The 21,315-nt window shown below is 44.7% G+C and overlaps 2 protein-coding genes across 3 annotated transcripts in view; both read right to left on the bottom strand.

The window, feature by feature from the left end:
* Window positions 1-2,001: 2,001 nt before the first annotated feature.
* Window positions 2,002-13,195, bottom strand: LOC311138127 (protein kinase C and casein kinase substrate in neurons protein 1-like). 2 transcript variants are annotated; one of them, XM_084172793.1, is made up of 10 exons: window positions 12,971-13,195; window positions 11,181-11,249; window positions 10,833-10,989; window positions 9,646-9,881; window positions 8,852-9,007; window positions 5,634-5,809; window positions 4,944-5,064; window positions 4,691-4,758; window positions 2,579-2,658; window positions 2,002-2,447 (listed from the first exon to the last, which is right to left on the bottom strand). In XM_084172793.1, the coding sequence occupies exons 1-10, from the start codon at window positions 12,971-12,973 to the stop codon at window positions 2,332-2,334; spliced, it is 1,182 nt and encodes a 393-aa protein (XP_084028919.1). In that variant the 5' UTR covers window positions 12,974-13,195; the 3' UTR covers window positions 2,002-2,331. The 2 variants fall into 2 exon arrangements, with proteins under 2 accessions (XP_084028919.1, XP_084028920.1); XM_084172794.1 differs by lacking the exon at window positions 12,971-13,195 and adding an exon at window positions 12,668-12,768.
* Window positions 13,196-15,905: 2,710 nt separating this feature from the next.
* The window catches only part of LOC311136793 (SH3 and multiple ankyrin repeat domains protein 1-like), a gene marked incomplete at its 5' end in the record, with an annotated part of 45,260 nt that continues 39,850 nt past the window's right edge, over window positions 15,906-21,315 (bottom strand). The window contains 4 exons of the mRNA XM_084171074.1: window positions 15,906-16,016; window positions 16,699-17,643; window positions 17,740-21,049; window positions 21,166-21,274. Coding sequence (XP_084027200.1) covers window positions 15,953-16,016; window positions 16,699-17,643; window positions 17,740-21,049; window positions 21,166-21,274 — 4,428 coding nt within the window. The 3' untranslated portion in view covers window positions 15,906-15,952. The remainder of the gene's footprint in view (window positions 16,017-16,698; window positions 17,644-17,739; window positions 21,050-21,165; window positions 21,275-21,315) is intronic.

The raw sequence follows: 21,315 nt of genomic DNA, 5'->3' as shown, positions 1-21,315 counted from the left end.
AACATCAATGTGAAAGACTGGTGGAGATTATGCCAAGACGCATGAAAGCTGTGATTGAAAATCAGGGTTATTCCACCAAATATTGATTTCTGAACTCTTCCTTAGTTAAAACATTAGTGTTGTTTAAAAATGAACATGAACTTATTTTCTTTGCATTATTCGAGGTCTGACAAAACTGCATCTTTTTTGTTATTTTGACCAGTTGTCATTTTCTGCAAATAAATGCTCTAAATTACAATATTTTTATTTGGAATTTGGGAGAAATGTTGTCAGTAGTTTATAGAATAAAATAAAAATGTTAATTTCATCCAAACACATACCTCTAAATAATAAAACCAGAGAAACGTATATTTTTGCAGTGGTCTCTTAATTTTTTCCAGAGCTGTATATACAGTGGGGGAAAAAAGTATTTAGTCAGCCACCAATTGTGCAAGTTCTCCCACTTAAAAAGATTAGAGAGGCCTGTAATTTTCATCATAGGTACACGTCAACTATGACAGACAAAATGATAATTTTTTTCTCCAGAAAATCACATTGTAGGATTTTTAATAAATGTATTTGCAAATTATGGTGGAAAATAAGTATTTGGTCAATAACAAAAGTTTCTCAATACTTTGTTATATACCCTTTGTTGGCAATGACACAGGTCAAACGTTTTCTGTAAGTCTTCACAAGGTTTTCACACACTGTTGCTGGTATTTTGGCCCATTCCTCCATGCAGATCTCCTCTAGAGCAGTGATGTTTTGGGGCTGTCGCTGGGCAACACGGACTTTCAACTCCCTCCAAAGATTTTCTATGGGGTTGAGATCTGGAGACTGGCTAGGCCACTCCAGGACCTTGAAATGCTTCTTACGAAGCCACTCCTTCATTTCCCGGGCGGTGTGTTTGGGATCATTGTCATGCTGAAAGACCCAGCCACGTTTCATCTTCAATGCCCTTGCTGATGGAAGGAGGTTTTCACTCAAAATCTCATGATACATGGCCCCATTCATTCTTTCCTTTACACGGATCAGTCGTCCTGGTCCCTTTGCAGAAAAACAGCCCCAAAGCATGATGTTTCCACCCCCATGCTTCACAGTAGGTATGGTGTTCTTTGGATGCAACTCATCATTCTTTGTCCTCCAAACACGACGAGTTGAGTTTTTACCAAAACGTTCTATTTTGGTTTAATCTGACCATATGACATTCTCCCAATCCTCTTCTGGATCATCCAAATGCACTCTAGCAAACTTCAGACGGGCCTGGACATGTACTGGCTTATGCAGGGGGACACGTCTGGCACTACAGGATTTGAGTCCCTGGCGGCGTAGTGTGTTACTGATGGTAGGCTTTGTTACTTTGGTCCCAGCTCTCTGCAGGTCATTCACTAGGTCCCCCCGTGTAGTTCTGGGATTTTTGCTCACCGTTCTTGTGATCATTTTGACCCCACAGGGTGAGATCTTGCGTGGAGCCCCAGATCGAGGGAGATTATCAGTGGTCTTGTATGTCTTCCATTTCCTAATAATTGCTCCCACAGTTGATTTCTTCAAACCAAGCTGCTTACCTATTGCAGATTCAGTCTTCCCAGCCTGGTGCAGGTCTACAATTTTGTTTCTGGTGTCCTTTGACAGCTCTTTGGTCTTGGCCATAGTGGAGTTTGGAGTGTGACTGTTTGAGGATGTGGACAGGTGTCTTTTATACTGATAACAAGTTCAAACAGGTGCCATTAATACAGGTATGTGATTTTCTGGAGAAAAAAATTCTCAATTTGTCTGTCATATTTGACGTGTACCTATGATGAAAATTACAGGCCTCTCTCATCTTTTTAAGTGGGAGAACTTTCACAATTGGTGGCTGACTAAATACTTTTTTCCCCCACTGTATATATATACAGTATATATACATATATATTAAAGATTAGTCATTATCTAAATGTGTGCATAGGAGATGGCTTGATCTTTAATTTTCAAACATATAGCAACACTTTAGTGACAGTATAAAAAAGACAGAAACATAAGCTTAGTAAAGAGTTAGGACTTTTATTTTTCTAATACAACCCAATGCCAGTTGTAGGACTTTATTTACTAAGAATGCTATATGTCCTTCAATCATCTATAATACGCATAATCTTACAGCTTTCAGGTATGGTAACATTACACATTTCAGCATGATGATTATAACATTGTGGGCGTTAACATTTTATGTTAATGGTTATTTTTTTCTAATTTCAGAGTCAAATCAAAATTCAAAGAAATTTTGCACCAAAGTGGATTTTTCCATGAAGGCATGCACATTTCATAAAATAAGTTGCTGACATAACGCTTGAGAGTTTTGAGAGTGGCAGGATGACATCACTGCACAACAACTTCAACATAATTGGCAGGGTAGAAGCCGTCCATCCCTCCGTCCAGCATCCCCCTGCACCACCCCTGGTCGTCCTCCTCCTCAACCTTCAGGAACACCTCACCTTGAATCATACAGGTATGGAAACAGACACGATTCTGGATGATACCCTTCAGACATTGGACTGGCAAAAGGAACTGTAGTCTCTCAATGCTTTAGACATAATTTTTTATTTTCTTTTAATGGTCACGTCACCTGCTTTAAAGGACAGCTCATCACTTTCCTCTCCCACGTAATTATACAGAGCTCGCACCTTCACTCCTCCAATCATCACACTAGAGGACAGAGGAACGATAGAATGAATAAGGGAGTTTATCTAAAAATGTATTACCATAAAACTTCAATTAATTGCCCAGGCATTTATTTGCTTAAGTCACTTAACACAACAGGCTATTAGAGCCAAGGCGTCTATTTGAGCCAGGTGTCTATTTCCCAGTGGTGTAATGTATGTAAGTAAAAATACTTTAAAGTACTACTTAAGTATTTTTGGGGGGTATCTGTACTTTACTTTACTATTTATATTTTTGAAAACTTTTACTTCACTACATTCCTAAAGAAAATAATGTCATTTTTACTCCATATATTTTCCCTGACACTGTTACACTTTGAATGCCTAGCAGGACAGGAAAATTGTCCAATTCACGCACTTATCCAGAGAACATCCCTGGTCATCCCTACTGCCTCTCATCTGGCGGACTTACTAAACACAAATGCTTTGTTGGTAAATTATGTCTGAGTGTTGGAGTGTGCCCCTGGCTTTCCGTAAATGTAAGAAACAAGAATATTGTGCCATAAGGTTTAATATAAGTAATTTGAAATGATTTATACTTTTATTTTCTATACTTAAGTATATTTTAGCAATTACATTTACTTTTGATACTTAAGTATATTTAAAACCAAATACTTTTAGAATTTTACTCAAGTAGTATTTTACTAGGTGACTTTCACTTGAGTCATTTTCTATTAAGGTATCTTCACTTTTACTCAAGTATGACATTTGAGTACTTTTTCCACCACTGCTATTTCGTTCATGCACACAGCTTTTGCTCATTTGCATAGTTAATTGTTTAATTCCGGCATTCACTTCCAGCATTTTAATCAATTTCTTTATTTCCTGCACTAATGTGTTATCATGTACATACTGTGTCACATTTATTTTTTCTTAGTATGCCTCCAAAAAAAAAGACAAAAAAAAAAGATCCTTGACAGAATAATTATTCTCCTCTTTGACTGCGCATTTTCGGCAGCTCTTACTTTCGCCACTAGAGGGCGATCGGACGACTTCTGGAGGTGTGTACTCCCAAAGTTGACTGTTTTTGTGCTTGCCGGTTAGCTAGCAGCAGTGTTGGAAAAAGTACCCAATTGTCATACTTGAGTAAAAGTAAAGATACCTTAATAGAAAATTACTCAAGTAAAAGTGAAAGTCAACCAGTAAAATACTACTTGAGTAAAAGTCTAAAAGTATTTGGTTTTAAATATACTTAAGTATCAAAAGTAAATGTAATGACTAAAACATACTTAAGTATCAAAAGTAGAAGTAAAAGTAAAAGTATAAATCATTTCAAATTCCTTATATTAAGAAAACCAGATGGCACTATTCTTGTTTTTTTATTTACGAAGAGCCAGGGGCACACTCCATCACTCAGACATAATTTACAAACGAAGCATTTGTGTTTAGTGAGTCTGCCAGATCAGGGGCAGTAGGGATGACCAGGTATGTTCTCTTGATAAGTGCGTGAATTGGACCATTTTCTTGTCCTGCTAAGCATTCAAATGTAACGAGTACTTTTGGGTGTCAAGGAAAATGTATGGAGTAAAGAGTACATTCTTTTCTTTAGGAATGTAGTGAAGTAAAATTAAAAGTTGTCAAAAAGATAAATAGTAAAGTAAAGTACAGATACCCCAAAAAATTACTTAAGTAGTACTTTAAAGTATTTTTACTTAAGTACTTTACACCACTGGCTAGAAGTTCTGTTAGCAGCCAATGGCTAGCAGTTTCTTACTGAGGATAAAAAGGGATGCTTGCCATCATTTTTTCTAGTCATTACTGAATAATTTTATGTAACAAATCAAACATTAAACCTTGTAAACAATTCATGGTAATTCATGGTAACCTTGTAAACAATTAATTTAGACCCAGAATTGATTTGAAACAGGCGTTTATTTACTGAAATGTATTTGAGACTCAGCGTTTATTGAAGTGTTACAGTAATCAGTTGTAATGAACATGGTAATATGTTGGATACAAATACACACACACACACACACACACACACACACACACACACACACACACACACAGCTTACGGTTTATCCTTCTTGCCTTTCTTCTCTCTTTTTTTATTTTTCGGCATCTTTACAGGTGGGACCCATTCCTGATGATACAGATAAGCGTTAGTGCTTCCTTCTCATTAAACTCTCTCCATATTATTTGATTCCACACAACACATGGTAATGTATACAGTAGTAATCAGAGCTCTCTCTATTTATGGCTGGTAGTAATAAGCCTATCAACACTAGCAAAGGTCAAAGGTAAATGCAATGAGTAACAGTTGTATACCTCAATCGTTGGCCAGTCAGTGGGCATGCCTGGGCCGTGGTTGTTCTTCCACCACCTTAGATCGTCCGTCTCACTGACAGACATGAGGGTGTGGTGGAGCTCACTGTACACAATCTTCACACTGACAGACAGAGACAGACAGAATGGGAGAGGATATTAATATACTGTACAGATAAATCATCACAGACATTTCACAAACACACTCACACTGCCACTCCAACACACACACACAAACCATTTACTCTCACACACACAACACGCACACACATTCATACCGACTCTATACACACACACACACACTCACATACAATCATCATATACGCTGCTGCTACTCTGTTTATCATATACCCTGATGTATAGTCACCTTACCCCTATGCATATCTACCCCTACCACTCCAGTGTCCCTGCACATTGTAAATATGGTTTTGGCACTGACCCTGGAACTGACGCTGTATATAGGTTACTTGTGTTCTTATTATTTATATATCTTTTTTTTTTTTTTTTTTACTTAACTTTTCTAAATAGTACTACTGATATCAATTACTGCGTTGTTGGGAAAGAGCTTGCAAGAAAGGCATTTTACTGTATTTGTGCATGTGACAATAAAACTTGAAACTTGAAACACACGCACGCACACACGCACGCACCCACGTGAGTGAGGAGAGAGACAGAAGGAGGAGGCTCCTGTACCTTTCATTGTTGGTGACGTCCAGGTGTCTGTGGATGGACAGGAAGGCCTGTTTGAGGAAGCTGATCCTCCTCCTCTCCTCCTCCTGCGATTGGTCAAAAATGGCCTCCATCTCCTCCATGTAGCGAGGAGCGTAGGACGTTACATCCTCCAACACCTTCTCATATTTCTCGCGGACCTGTCATAACATCAGAGCAGTCATATCATACCATCAAAACACATCTTGTTAACAAAGACTGTGTGAGCTTGCCAACAAGGACTGTGTGAGCTTGCCACCAAAGACTGTGTAAGCTAGCCACCAGACTGTGTAAACTTGCCCCCAAAGACTGTGTAAGCTTGCCACCAAAGACTGTGTAAGCTTGCCACCAAAGACTGTGTAAGCTTGCCACCAAAGACTGTGGAAAATACATTGGATTTGAAAAAAGTTATCAACTGCTGTTTGTTTTGAGGATGACATTTCATCATGGAAATCATTTTCCAACGCAGAAAACCTTGTATGAAATATGTCGAATTTTTACCTTTAAAACAAGGTCAGATCTTCAACGTTATATCCACTATCAGAAAAAAATAACAGGCTGGGCAGCATCTTCTACAGCTACCCTTTGGTCTGCCATCCAAGGTTTTAACCAAGCCCAGCCCCCTTAGCTATGATATTTGTCACTGACTATTTCCAATGTGCTATCATGAGAATGATTGTTGAGCGATCTCCACTTAAAAACTAAATATATTCACTGTTGCTATCGAAGTCATTCCAAAGGGTAGGTTTAACAGAGCAAATTAAATGTGACCATACTTTATCACTCATGTATCATCAATGCTGCTATTAAGGCTATATAGCATTTGCAAAGTCATCAAAAGCTATTCGTTCAATTCACCCCAGAATGTAACTAAAAATAGACAATACAATAGGTCTAGGGTTTCAAGCGCTGGTTGATTTCAAATGTAATGATATTTTGTGATATTGAATTGTGTTTGGATGTCAACACAACCACATATCAGTATTTGAAGGATATATGTTTTCTGTTTGTATAGTTACATCTGTGCCACTGACTTAGTCTAGCTTTAATTCCAGTTTGTCTACAAATTCATAATTTAATGAATAATTTATATTTTGTATTCACGTCTCCATCTCAACCAAAAGTTAAAGAATAGGAATAAATCAAATCAAACTTCATTTAAAGTGCATTTCAAGTTTGATTTAATTTTGTACTATTCTTTAACTTAGATTTTTGGTTGCAATGGACACGTCAATCCAACATATCAATTATTAATTTGTAGTCAAAATGGAATAAAGCCAGACTAAGTCAGTGGCACAGATGGAACTATCCAAGCGGAAGATACATCTCCTTCAAATGTTGATATTTGGTTGCGTTGACAACCAAACACTCTTCAATATCACTTTTGAAATACAATAAATAGCCTATTAACTTGTCGACAAGATAACAAATGATATGTTGGATTCACATCTCCAATTCAACCAAAAATACAAGTTAAAGAATGGGATTAAGCTAGTGGCTCAGATGGAACTATCCAAGCAGTAAATACAGCTCCTTTAAATGTTGATATTTGGTTGAGTTGTCAACCAAGCACAACTCAATTTTACTTTGTAATACAGTAAACATTCTACTTTAAAATGAGTAACACATCCATGGCCACATTTCGAGGTTACTGAAACTACACATTTCTTCTTATTTAATCATATAAAGCGTGCATGTTCAAGATAGCCTGCATAGGTCATCGCCGGTCTGTGGAGATCTTCACAATTGCTGTGATAATCTACGCAGACTCTCAAATGGCATTGATCACATGCACCATGTACTTTTAATGTAATCTCAACTGAAATCCAGGTCATTTGGTTCCTCTATTAGATGAAGCACAGTGATAACACATTAAACAGTTGTATAAATAAACTAAATATCTGAAATTGTATTCCCATTTTAACTTTGCAGTGCTTTTAAATGGTAGAAAGGACAGTGATAGACATTTGGGTAACAACTAAACCAAAAATCTGACATTGTGTTTCCATTGGAATTTGGTTGTGCTATGGTTGAAAGCCTACTGATCACACTTTGGAAATTCAACAAACTTTTGGCTGTGTTTTTGAGTGGGTGAATATAGGTTGTAATCTCATTGATCAATATCTCAACCCAATATTATCAAATTATCCAAGTTGAAATGATGTGGTGTGCCCAGTTGGATGTGTAATTTATGTATATGAATGGGCGCTTCTGGTTCAGCCATTGTCCCTATATATTGTACACTACATGACCAAAAGTATGTGGACACCTGCTCGTCGAACATCTCATCCCAAAATAATGGGTATTAATATGGAGTTGGTCCCCCCTTTGCTGCTATAACAGCCTCCACTCTTCTGGGAAGGCTTTCCACAAAATGTTGGGCAATTAGGCCTGGCTCGCAGTCGGCGTTCCAATTAATCCCAAAGGTGTTCGATGAGGTTGAGGTCAGGGCTTTGTGCAGGCAAGTCAAGTTCTTCCACACCAATCTCGACAAACCATTTCTGTATGGATATCGCTTTGTGGACAGGGGCATTGTCATGCTGAAACAGGAAAGGGCCTTCCCCAAACTGTTGCCACAAAGTTGGAAACACAGAATCGTCTAGAATGTCATTGTATGTTGTAGCGTTAAGATTTATTTTCACTGGAACTAAGGGGCCTAGCCCGAACTATGAAAAACAGCCCCAGACCATTATTCCTCCTCCACCAAACTTTACAGTTGTCACTATGCATTGGGGCAGGTAGTGTTCTCCTGGCATCCGCCAAACCCAGATTTGTCCGTCGGACTACCAGATGGTGAAGTGTGATTCATCACTCCAGAGAACGCGTTTCCACTGCTCCAGAGTCCAATGGCGGGGAGCTTTACACCACTCCAGTCGACGCTTCGCATTGCACATGGTGATCTATATATACATACTTTTGTATATATAGTGTAAGTTAAAATAATTTACTACTGGATAAACAAAGATGGTGCCTAACAATAACAAGGAAGGTGGTTACTGTGGTGATTACAATAACACAGTTTTGGCCCTGCCATAAAAGGAAACTGTATGTGGGAAACATTCCATTAAACAGTCTACCAGATGGGGGCATGGGATTAGGAAAGTGCAACATTTCCATATCTGGCTAGTTGAGCATCCCACACTCTCAGATGAATGAATATAAATTTAGCAGTTGTGAGTTAGTAGCCTTTGAGTTTTTCTTACTTTGTCTTTCTCCTCCCTGGCCTTCTCCCGAGCGTCTTGGATCTTTTTCAGTTTCTCAGGACTCAGCTCTGTGTTCTCCTTGGCCTGCGTCTCTCTGTCTATGGCAATCTGTTCCTTACGGCAAGCCTTATGGTATGCACCGCGGGCTTTCTCCAGCTACGACATATGGGTAAAAATATGCAAAACATTGTATGTCCTGCTTCCATGAACATGACACTACTCATCAGACATGGGTTCAAATACTACTTTAATCCTTTCAAATACTTTTAGTGTTTGCTTTAGCCTGCCTTGGAGTGCCAAGTAGTGGGTGGGGTTTGCACATTTGGGACTTTTTAATTGGTTTCAATGCAAAAGGATTCTCAATCAAGCACAGCTAAAGTATTTGAAATGATTTAAAATAGTATTTGAACCCAGTTCTGCTACTCATAGCCATTGGTTAAAATAACCCCTCCCTTAGGAGTAATTCAATCACTATAATAGTGTGTGCCGCATACAGTAGGCTACATAAAATATATTTTGAGTGTTCAGGAATTGATCACCTAGATTCTAATCTTACCAGCAATGGGTAAGCCTTGCATGGTACTAATGTTTGTCTATAGCCTTGGAGATTAGATTACAGTGAAACTAAACTACTGTAGAGAAACATTTAGGCATAAAGTTGACTTCCTCGTAATCAAGCAATAGGGTTGTGAAGTTTAACATCTATAGTACAATCCCCCCAGCACACACAAATGCGAGCCCATTTGGACGGTTCATGAAGATTTAATGTACACCTAACATATAGGTTTTGTAACCTTTCCCAGCCTCTTGGCCCAGGGTTTCTGAGCGCGTGCAAACTCTGTCTCATTTTTGTAGGTCTCACGGAATCCACAGAATATCTTCTTAGGGAAGGTCTCCTTCTGCCAGCTCTTTACTCTGTCCCCCTCCTCTGTAACGAGGGACTGGGAGATAGAGGAATGGAGGATGGACAGACGCTCAGCGGAGGAGAAGAAACACTGCCACGCCCTCATGAGGGAGCCATAGAGCGGTCCTAGGGTGATAGAGAAAGACAAAAAGAGGGAGATAAGACTTTTAACTGATTAGGGAATAATAACTAATTAGATTGATGCAACCTGGACTCATGGGTAAACTTAACATAGTAAACGAAAATCCAGGGAAACCCAATTTAGTATGATATGTTACATTTGGTATGGTATGCATTCATTTGTGGATGTCCATCATCCATTTCATCTGATATGTTACGAATTACAATTCATATGATATGTTACAAATTGCAATTCGTACAATATGTAATGAATTTGCTATACGTATGATATGTTATGGATTTCAATTTGTTGTGACTAACATTAGTTAGGTTGCTAGGTCGCTAACGGTAATGTTAGCTAGGTGGCTAACGTTAGGTAGGCTAGAGGTTAGGGTTAGGAGTTAGGTTAAAGGGTTAAGGTTAGGGTTAGGGTTAGCTAACATACTAAGTAGATGCAAAGTAAAAATTAGTTAAAATGCAAAAGTTTTCCATGATGAGATTCGAACACAACCTTTGGGTTGCTAGATGTTCACGTTAGGAGTTACCGTAGGTTAAGGTTAGCATTAGGGGAAGGGTTAGCTAACATGCTAAGTAGTTGCAAAGTAGCCAAAAAGTAGTAAGTAGTTGCAAAGTTGCTAATTAGCTAAAATGCAAAAGTTGTCCGTGATGAAATTCAAACACTCAACCTTTGGGTTGCTAGACGTTTGTGTTATTGCCTTATGTACATTTCTGTCTTATGTATCCATACCAAACATACCATACTGTATCATACTAATTTGAGTGTCCCAGATTTTCGTTTACTATGTTACGTCTAGTCTATGAGAACAGCCTGATTGATAATACAAAGACCAGGTAGGAAGAATGGTCATAGAGTATTTGTTCATTGTTTTGATAGTTAATAATGAGTGCCATAGTATCGAAGTCCAGTACTGAAGTCCCCGGTTCTCCTTCACTTACGGGCGTCTGCTATGGCCTTCCACTTGCTGCTCCACTCACTGAGCTGCTGGGCGTAATGCTTCTCTACTTTGGCCCTCTCATTGAAACAGGCCATGATATCTTTACATGCATGGAAGGACTGGTCAGTGCGTCGGACAGTTCGCTCATAGTTCCCTGGCTGGGGAGGAAGAGGGGGAGAGAGGGATGGGGAAGGGAAGAGTTGCTCAGGATCAGGAGGAACTGCAGAAAGAGGTATTGCTATAGAATCAACTCTCCTATTATGAGAACACATAGAAAATCAGTTAATGGTAGTCACAGACTGTTGTAAAATTGTAATGTTTATATTCGTATCTGTAACTTCCTCCTCACCATCCAGAAGCTCTGCATCCTGGAGTCCTCATGGGGTTCTCTAGGGAGCGTCGACATTTTGGGGGATGTCTTTGAAGAACAGAGGAAAAGATCATAAACAACCTTCAGTACTTTCACAGAGATTTCATCGTTACATGAAGTACTGTATATTGTAGTGATCCTCGCTACAGGTGCCACGTTACAATTCCCACCATGTGTTTTAACCCTATTGGCGCGATGCGTAGGGTGTTTGCCTTTCATACCAGCGATCCGAGTTCGCTTCCCTGCCCCATAGTTCTCTAGATTTTTGTCAGAAGTGGGATGGCGGCCGTTGGGACATCGGAACGCACGGCCCAGGACATGTGAGGGGGTTGAGCGGTCGAAGCACGAGAAAGTGGCAGTGCAGCTATATGAGCCACATTACATGGAATGGTATCAAACACATCAAACATATAGAAACCACGTTTGACTCCGTTCCATGAATTCTATTCCAGCCATTACAATGAGCCCATCCTTCTATAGCGCCTCTCATCAGCCTCCTCTGATCTGAACCCATCGTGAGTAAGGGGAGTGTCATTCCAAGACTGGAATTTATAGACTGGAATCTAACAGCAGGAATAGAACACCCGCTTCGACATTCTTCCTGCTGCTGTCCCAAAATAAACAGGGAGGGAAAGGTCATCTTTCCCTGGCTCTGACTAACGGCCTCCCTCACAATTAGCCGAGCCATCTTCTCCTCTCACACGTCCCTTTCACGCTCATGGAAAACATGACAACAAAGAGCGAGGGGAGAGAGTTTGGGTTTAGCAAACAAATAATATGCCTACTGTAGTTCTAAGTCAAAGCTTTGTTTGAAATAATTAACACAGCTTTGTTATGACCCAACTAAGGAAAATATATGAGGTTATGTCAGTATAAGAGGTACTCTGAACAGTATAAGATAAAAACAGATCCATGCACCAACACACAAGCACTCAGACACTTACAGGCCTATTTGTCTCCCTAACACATTGGCACTTTGTTGGCTGAGTGATAATTTCCTCTGTGTGAAACCGCACCTCATCACAAGACTAACGCCGAAGGAAGAAAATAACCGAGGTTTTGTTTCAGAACAGTTCTCCCCCTTGCTGCTGTGCTTATCCACCCTCTCCCTCCCTCAGCTGGTCTTCTATGTAATGAAATAAAAGTACAGGCGGCCTACTGTTGATACATGTCACAGGATTGTTGTTCCGTTTTAAATATAGTCCCACTATAGCAACTTTGTTTTATTACATGTCTGTCTCTCCCAATCTCTTCCTCAGCATGCAGAGGTAAAGTAGGTAGGGGACTGGGGTTTTTGAGTATCAATTGGCTAGTTTGTCTTGGCTCAGTTTCACGACACTGAACAGTATTATAGACTATTATTCAAATAAAAATACATTCAAGTCATATTCAAATCATTACAATGATCAAGCCCTCATTCAAACATGACAAAATAAAAACCATGCCTGGGAGAAACCATCACTTACATGTCTCTCTCTGAATCACCAGTGACTACTCAAGTGGCCAATTGTTAGTTCTAGGGCCGTTCAAACTTTCTCTCCCTTTCTCTTCGTCTCTCTTTTCTCTCCGAATGCCTCTCCCACAACACATGTTCCTCACTCCTCACTCACTGACCCAATTTTCCCTGGCACTTAAAGTTACACACACCAGTGTGATCTGAAAGACTGAGTCACCAAGGCAGATCCAGCAAAAGTAAGACAAAGACTGTGAATTTGCATAAAAATCACACAATGATTGATGAGCAAGAGGAAAATAAAGATCATTCTTACCATTCACTCCTCCGCTGTTAGCAGGGCTGTTCTATCCTAATACTCATTTCACTGTTGGTCAAATTGATCTTGCTGTTTTCTGCTGTTGTTATCCAAGTCTCCCCATCCCTTCTTTTTTTCTCCTCGTAGTTTCCTTGATACTCAGTGTCAGATGATTCGTTTCGCCTACCTCTTCTTGCTCTCTCACTATCCCCCTCTCTCTCTACAACTCTTACAGTATAGTCTATTACAAAAACAGCTGGAAGAAACTTCATCCTCCTTCCTTCCCTCCCTCCCTCCCTCCCTCTCTCAATATGGTGCTAATGAATTGTAGAAGTTCATTTCGACCCTCTACTGGTCACAGCGTTGTGTCAACGTGGCACCGCATCATGGGAGCTTATTAGTGTGTTTGTGACGGGTGGCCCCGTGAACTGTCACATTCACCCTCTGCACTTTTGCAACACTCCATTTTCTGATGGGACTTGGGATTTGTCTGTCATAAGAGACTATGCCGCAGACTCCCAGACCACATAGTGCACATGCTGCCACACTACTTGCGTGCAAAGTGAGAGTTGAAGTTTCCCTGATGCAGTGGGTACTGGAAACCCACTGCATAAGAACCCGTCCAAGTGTGTCAGGGAATGACTTCTCATTTACCCCTATCAGGTTTCTCTCTTTTTCTCCCTGACTACCCACTTCTTAAAGACCCACCCTACCTCCTACAGTGTATGATTACAACAGATGAATCCAAGTACTTTTCCTCATTCTGCCAGATCTGAAGTAATCCTGAACATGAGAACAATATGGCATAAGGCCCCTGGTGGGCTGGGAGAAGGAGAAGCTGCTAAATGAGTCAATCATAACAGCACAGTCTAGATTGGATCTTTATGTGAACCTAGAAACATTGGACTCAGAGAGGGAAAAAACATCAAGACAGTTCAATAGTTTATTCAGCATTTATTTCAACACCTTAGTTATAACTCTATCATATCAGTATATTTCTGTACTTCATTTTGAACATAACGTCATAAATACCTCTTATCGCTGCATACATTTGCTCATACTGTATATATTCATCATATGTTTATATTACTAGTCCTAAAATACTCTTTAAATCATAGAACGTAATGCTTCCTACACTACCGCTCAATCATTTCCATTGGAAGGTTGTTGAAAGGCAACAACACTAAAGAAGTAAAGAGTGTGTGTTGATGTGTAGGAGTTTCACTGGGATGAGGAAGTAAGAAATGATAGGACAAGTTGAGCAGTATAGAAAGCATTTACCAGAAATAATAAATTAAGAGAAAACAAAACAAGTAGCTTCAAATAATTTCTCACACTATTTGGAAGACAGAGATTCTGTAGTGTTATTTCTTTTTTTTACATATTCCTAATGATTAATATCATAATTATTTTTAAATTATACTATAATTTATGTTATTATTGTCCTCATCATCATACTCATCATCATCATTATATTATATAGGCCTATAAATGATGTGTCAAGATTTAGAGTGTATTCCTCAACTTACAGTGCATTTCACTGAAGGCAATAGCAAAAAGGAATCTAAAAGAGCGTGTGTGTGTATCTCTGTGTGTGTTTGAATGTGTTTTTCTGAAATATGTGGATCTGAAAAAGGTTTCTCTTGAGAGAGATATTGAAGAGGAGTTTATGAAATAGGGCAAAGTTAGGATTGTCAACTGGTGCAAAATATACATCTCTACATTTTCTAACCATTAGAAAACGGGCGTTGAGTTGTGGAGAAGGCATAAGAGGGTGGGACAGAGGGTGGGGAAAGGATCATGGGTAACAAGGCAGGCTGACAAACAGATCGACACAAACAGACACACACTCACAGAGGGAAAAGGCCTAGGGAACCAGACATACCGTATAGACTGACAGACGTGCAGTAAAAGCCCTTTTTGATCGCTGCACCTGTGTGTGTTGGAGTCAGCATGGGATAAAAGACGATCACATCCCTGGTATGCTCGTAAACATCATGAATGAATGACAAATAGCTTTGTAGTGTAAAATGACATGAGTTCATAGCAAACCCTGAGTCATGGCTGTGGACTCCTATACAGTCATGTCTCAGGGAAAAACAAACCCATATTTTACTCTCCTCTGCTCCTCTCTGACATACCCCAGACAGCCTTTCTAAAGATAATAACTATCATAATAAAAATGACATATTACGACTATGTTTTGAATGTTTTTTAGAGTATTCGTCGTTACACACAAATTTGAACGATTAAATATCAATAATACCCTGACACGTTTGAAATGAATGATTGCAATCAGCACTTGGTACAAAACAAATTAATGATTTGGATCTGTGAATCCATTTTTACATGTAAGCTATATTGTTACTCAGAGTTAGTAAAATACGTAGAAAGCTTGTTGGGAAATCACTAGGGAATTAGGGCATAAACTGACCTCAGTATAAAAAGTCCACTATTTTACTATTTTTTTTACTGTTTACTTTAACTTAACATGTCATGTACTTTTCCATTTTAGGACCATATTCGGACTTTTACACATTCCAACAATAGCTTCCAATCCCATGCTCTAATATGTGTAAAATCAGAGTTTGCGCATTAATTTCATGGCCTGTATTGTTTATTAGAGGTACCCAACCACCACCTTTAGTATATCCATGGGCTTACCCTCTCTGTATGGGTAGCAGCATTACAATCTCAAGATTCTTGTTAGCATTCTCCCGGTACTGTAACCCTCAGGCAGCAGATGGAGTGTGAGAATCAGCAGTCAAATGTGTGTGTGTGTGTGTGTCTGTGTGTCCATGTGTCCATGTGTTAAGCCTATTTATCAGTAGTTGTACAGTGGGGGGTAAATGGACAATTGTCCTCCACTCATAACACATCTCTCTTGGTGTGATTAAGCCTTTTCCATCATTTGTCAAGCTCACAGGCTGTCCAATGGTCTTCTATAGAATTCATCTCGGTCCGTGTGTTTCTCTGTCTTTCTCTGAGCCCTGAGTCACCTCATCTTTCACTCTCTGTCTGTGGCTCAGGGGAGAGGCTAGGGTCATGCATGGGAGAGAAGAGCCTGAGGAAAGAGGGAGGGGGTGAATCAAGAAATAAGAATAAATAGAAAATGAATAAGGAGTGAAGGTAGTAAATTAAATGATAGAGAGAAATATACATAGAGAGAGAGCGAGAGAGAGAAAGAGAGAGAGAGGGAGAGAGAGAGGGAGGGAGAGAGAGAGAGGGAGAGCGAGAGAGAGAGGGAGAGAGAGAGCGAGGGAGAGAGAGGGAGAGAGAGAGAGCGAGGGAGAGAGAGGGAGAGAGAGAGGGAGGGAGGGAGGGAGGGAGGGAGTGAGTGAGGGAGAGAGAGCAAGAGAGAGAGAGAGAGAGAGAGAGAGAGAGAGAGAGAGGGAGAGAGAGAGCAAGAGAGAGAGAGAGAGAGGGAGAGAGAGAGAGGGAGAGAGAGAGAGAGAGAGAGAGAGAGACAGAGGGAGAGAGAGACAGAGGGAGAGAGAGGGGGAGAGAGAGAGAGGGAGAGAGAGAGAGAGAGAGAGGGAGAGATGGAATAACGTATCAAATTAACTCTAAGGATAAATGCTTAGCGACTAAAAAGGGAAGGGGATGGACTCATCTGGCTCGCAGGGAAGGAAAGAGGCACTTGTCTTTCCTTCTCCATCCGGTCCTTCTTTTTCTCTCTCTTTATTTCCACTTGCCCCCTGGCTGACATGTAGCCTCTGTCATTGACTCTGCCGTTCTTCCCTCACCTGTCAGTCAGTCTCTTCAGCGCTCTCTCGATGTTCATGCGGTGGCCGACGCGCGTCACCCCCAGGTCCAGGAAGTCGTCCTTGGTGAGGGAGGGCAAGTGGGAGCCGTCAATCTCGTTATCCAGGAAGCGCTCCCGGTGCTCCCCCAGGTTCAGGTAGGCCAGCCAGTCGGCCACGTCCCACTTGGTCCAGTAGGACAGGGGCTTAATGGCGAAGGGCTTGGCAGGGGGAGGAGGGGTGAGGTGGGGGTAGCTGAGGCAGGATGGAGAGGGGGGCAGGTGCATGGAGGGTGAGGAGGCGCCGGAGAGGAACTGGGTGGGGGAGAGGGAGCGGGAGACCAGGAGGACGCTGGGAGGTTGTGGGGATGTGGGAAAGAGAGGAGAGGAGGAGGGGTTGTAGGGGTCTCCTAGGGTGTGACCTGGGGATGAGGGAGTTAGGGGAATGGGGAAATCAAAGGGGGTGTTGTAGACAGGGGTGCTGGGGAGTATGGGGAGGGAGGAGGGTCTGGGAGGTGCGGGGCTTGGGCGGTCTGTGGAGTAGATGAGGGGGCTGGGAGCGCGCCGGCGGGACATAGACGATCTCAGCTCTGGACCAGGGGTAGACTGGAAGTCAAAAATCTTGGCTCCACGGTACTTAGTGCGATGTTTGGGGGACGTGGGATAGGGTGAGTAGGTGGGGGAGAGAGGCGGGTGGGATTGAGAGGGGGAGTAAGTGGGGGAGAGAGGAGGGTGGGAGGAGTGAGAGGGGGAGGTGGGCATCTGGGGAGAGGGGGAGTGGATCCAGTTGGGCTGCAGTGGGGGCTGGTGGGAGGGCGAGCCGGAGGGGGTGGCAATGAGATTGGGGGTGAAGATTGACGGGCGATGCTGCGGGGAGGAGGTGGGTAAGGGGGAAGTGGAGTGACCTGTGGGGGGGCTCTGAAACGAGGCAGCGAAATCCCCTGAATATCTGAAAGAGAAGAAAAAAGGGTTATTGTACTCAGTAGGCAGTGCCGTGGAGTCACTAAGTGAAACTGTTAGAATTGACTAACAACAACAGCCTCACCTTTGCATTGTGGGCGACCTCGGATTAATGGGACTCGGACCTCGCATCTCAGACTGACTCCAGTCCTCCGTGCTCTTATTGCTCATCTGTTGCAGCTTGGAGCTCAGCTCGTTGATGATGCTGGCCTTTACCCCCGAGAGGGGGGAGTGCAGCCTGCGCCCCTCCACAGACATCCCACCCCCGCCTCGCTCCAGGCCCTGCCCCGGTTCGACCCCCTCGCTCCAGGACAAGGGTCTTGGCTCCAGGGTGTTGGGCCGCTCCAGACAGGCAGCCAGGGTGGAACCGAAGCTATCCTCCATCTTGGATCGACTCTGTCTGTGTTGTTTCCTCTCGTCCGCTGCTCCTCCCTCTCCTCTCCTGGCCTCCTCCTCTGGGTTGGCCTGTCTCTGGGGGTGTGGTGGGGTGCTCTGGTAGGGCGGATTGGTGCTTGCCTGTCGACGCAACGCTTCCCTTGTGTCCTTGATACCACCCTCTTTGTACTGCATCGTCTTTGGATACACCGGGGGGTTGGCAGTGTATTTGGTGTGGTGCGCTTCAAACGTTTGTCCACCTGAGTAAGTCATGTAAGGATCCGGGTGCTCGCCACCCTCTCTCTCCCCTTCCACTCCTCCTCCTCCTCCTCCTCTCTCTCCCCTCAGTCTGCTCACTCCCAGTATTTCCAGATGGTGGTCGCTGCTGTCCAGCTCCTCAATCCCAGAGTCCACCACCGTCTCCGTCTGCCAGTCTCCAGTCTTCATCATGGAGGGGTGGTGGTCGCCTGCCTTGCCCACAGCACTGACGGCGATTCTGGGGGCGGTCACAGCTACATTGTAGTCTGAAGACGCCGCAGAGGCTGTGGTAGTGGTGGCGGCGGCGGTCGCGGTCATCGTGGTGGCGTAGGTCATAGTCGTAGTGAGGGTAGCTGCGCCTCGGTCCTGTGCTAAGATCATTGGGGAAGCAGAGGCCCCCATATTAGCAGGGTTAACCGGTATGTTGGGGCCACTGAAGAAGGGGTCTGCATGGGACATGGGCTGGGGTCTGTGGAGTGAGGGGGCGGGTAAAATGGTGGCGACTGTGGTGGCGGAGGAAGGGGGGAATATCTGGGGCAAGGGGAGGGAGGGAGACAGAGCTGACTGGGTGAGGTTGGCCACCTCACTGTCGTAGGACGTGAGGCTGGAGGCAGCAGAGTCCCCAGTCTGGGGGGAGGGGAGAGGGGCGTTGGAGGCGAAGCCTCCTTGTGGAGGTACTTTAGGGGAGGGGAGGGGGGCGTTGGAGGCGAAGCCTCCTTGTGTAGGTACTTTAGGGGAGGGGAGGGGGGGCGGCGGGGGTGGCATAGCGGGAGGGGCGTGTTGAGCTGAGTGTTGATGCTGTTGAGAGTATCCCCTCTGCAGTTCTCTTTGGCCTTGGCCATTGGCGAACTGCAAGGGAGGGGGTAGGGGGTCAACAAAGACAAACTCATCGTCTATGTCTATCGAGGGGGCGGGCGGTGGAAGAACCATGAGCCCCAGTCCTCCTCCTCCTCCTCCCTCTCCCCCACCTTCATGTGGGTGGGCTTGAGCTGCGGGTAGGCGGTACTGGGAGATGTAGCTAGAGTTTGTACTGCTCTCCATCTGCAGGAACGAGGGTCTGCGGGGTGCAGGCTGAGGCGGCGGGCCGGGCGGCTGCATGGGCGGACCAGGTGGCTCCCTGTCTCTAAGACTCTGTTGATAATACTGGGTCTGGTACTGGTTGGTTCTGTCCTCTGAAAAGCGAACTCTGAGGCCCTCTCTGGCTCCGGCCACCTGGTCCCTCTCCACTCTCTCTCCTCCCCCTTCACCTCCCAAGCGTAATATCCTGGGTGACTGCGGGCGGCTCAGGGAGGTGGGGGAGGTGGTGGCGGGGAACAGGGATGGCGTGGGGGATGGGAGAGAGGTAGGAAACACCCCCACGCTGGACATTTGCCGGCCAAAGTGCCGCTCCTCCCGCCGGGTCCTCCGGTCGTCCTTGAGGGCCCTCTCCCGTGCAGCCAGCGCCAGGCCCAGGGGGGACGAGGGGTCCAGGACCTTCCCAGTCAGAGGGTGGATGAAGGTGGTGGCTGGAGAGCCTTGGCCATAGTTGGAGGGAGCGGACTTGGGCTGGCCGTCCTGGCCCATCACAGGGGAGTGGTACTCAGGCAGCCCGAAGGCAGGGGGCATGCTGCTGGCGTAGTGGACGTAATTGTCCCCAGAGAACATGCCCTCGTCAATGGACTTGGAGGGGCGGAGGCGGGGGGTGGGGACATCCATCCCCATCCCCTGTAGGGGCTGGGTCCATACCCCTTCACCTCCCCCTGCCTCCCCTTGGATGTCCTCTTCGGAGGAGAGGAAGAAGGAAGCACTCTTCCTCCGCATGTCCCGGAAACGTTCCCGGTCCCGGCGTGCTGCCCCGACGAAGGCCCCCCTGAACTGGTTGGTGAAGTCCAGATTCTCCAGGTTAGGGGGCAGCTGGGGGGCGACAGTCGAAGGGGGCATGGCAGAAGAGACAGGGGGCTGGGGTGATGAGGGGGCCACGGGGGAAGGCAGGCCGGGGCTGATGGGGGTGTCGGGGGTGGTGGTGGGGGAGGTAGGATCGTCTATGTCGGGAGGCGGCTGCTCGGCATCCACGCTGCTACCCTGGCTGCTGCGGCCACTGCCACTGCTGGTGGAGGGGGCCTTGACTATGATGGTGGGGATGGGGATGGAGCTCTTCTCTTTGGCCCCTGAGCGCTTACCCCCCTGGCCCTGCCCCCCTCGGTGTTGCCTGCTGAGCCCGCCTTCCACTGTGGGCTGCTTCACTAGAGGGCCCCTCCCGCCCTTCCTGCCTGCCCCGCCCCTGACTGCCCCGCCCCTCTCCCGGGTCGCCACTTGCTGCTGCTGTTGGTGCTGCTGGGTCTGCTGCTGCTGCTGCTGCTGCAGCTGCTGCTGCTGCTGCTGGGGTTGCTGTTGGGTTTTGGGAGCTGCGCTCGTGGGTGGAGTACCACTACTGTAGCCCCTCCTCAACGCCCCCATTTTCCCCCCTCCTCTCTTCGTCCCCTCCGGGGGCTCCCCTGTGTATTGTCCTCCTCCTCTCCGGAGGGTCGGGGCCATGCCGTGCTGTTGATTGGCCCCGCCAGGCCCTCCCCTGTCCCAGCCTGCCTGCTGCTGGGCCTGGGCCTGGGCCTGGGAGGACGGGGGCTGGGGGGCAGACTGCTCCCCCCTCCAAACAGTATGGGGGTCAGCAGATAAGGGGGGTTCTGGGGCGGATGTGCTGGGGGGAGGGGGGATATCCTCTGACAGACTTCGGGTCAGTTTCATGGCCGGGTTGTGTAGGTACTGCCTCTCCTCCTCCATCACACCTGGAACAGGGACACACAGAGTTAAACAGACTATCTGGTTGGAAAACAGTTAACAAAGTTCGTGTGCAACAGTCAGAATGTAGCTTTTTGACAGTAATTGTCTCTGTAGGACTTACCAATAGATTTCTGTCGCAGCATTACTCCATGCGGCTGGCCGGGGGGATATTGACCCTGGTTGTAGCCAAACCCAGACGGCACCACACCAACCAACTGGTCATGACTTGGCTTTATGTGTTGCAAGACACACAATGGAGAAAGACACACAG

Source organism: Coregonus lavaretus (assembly GCF_964263955.1).
Source record: "Coregonus lavaretus genome assembly, chromosome: 1".
In the NCBI taxonomy this organism is placed as follows: domain Eukaryota; kingdom Metazoa; phylum Chordata; class Actinopteri; order Salmoniformes; family Salmonidae; genus Coregonus; species Coregonus lavaretus.
Note: the sequence above shows the minus strand (reverse complement) of the source record. Positions and strands in the feature narration are given on the sequence as shown.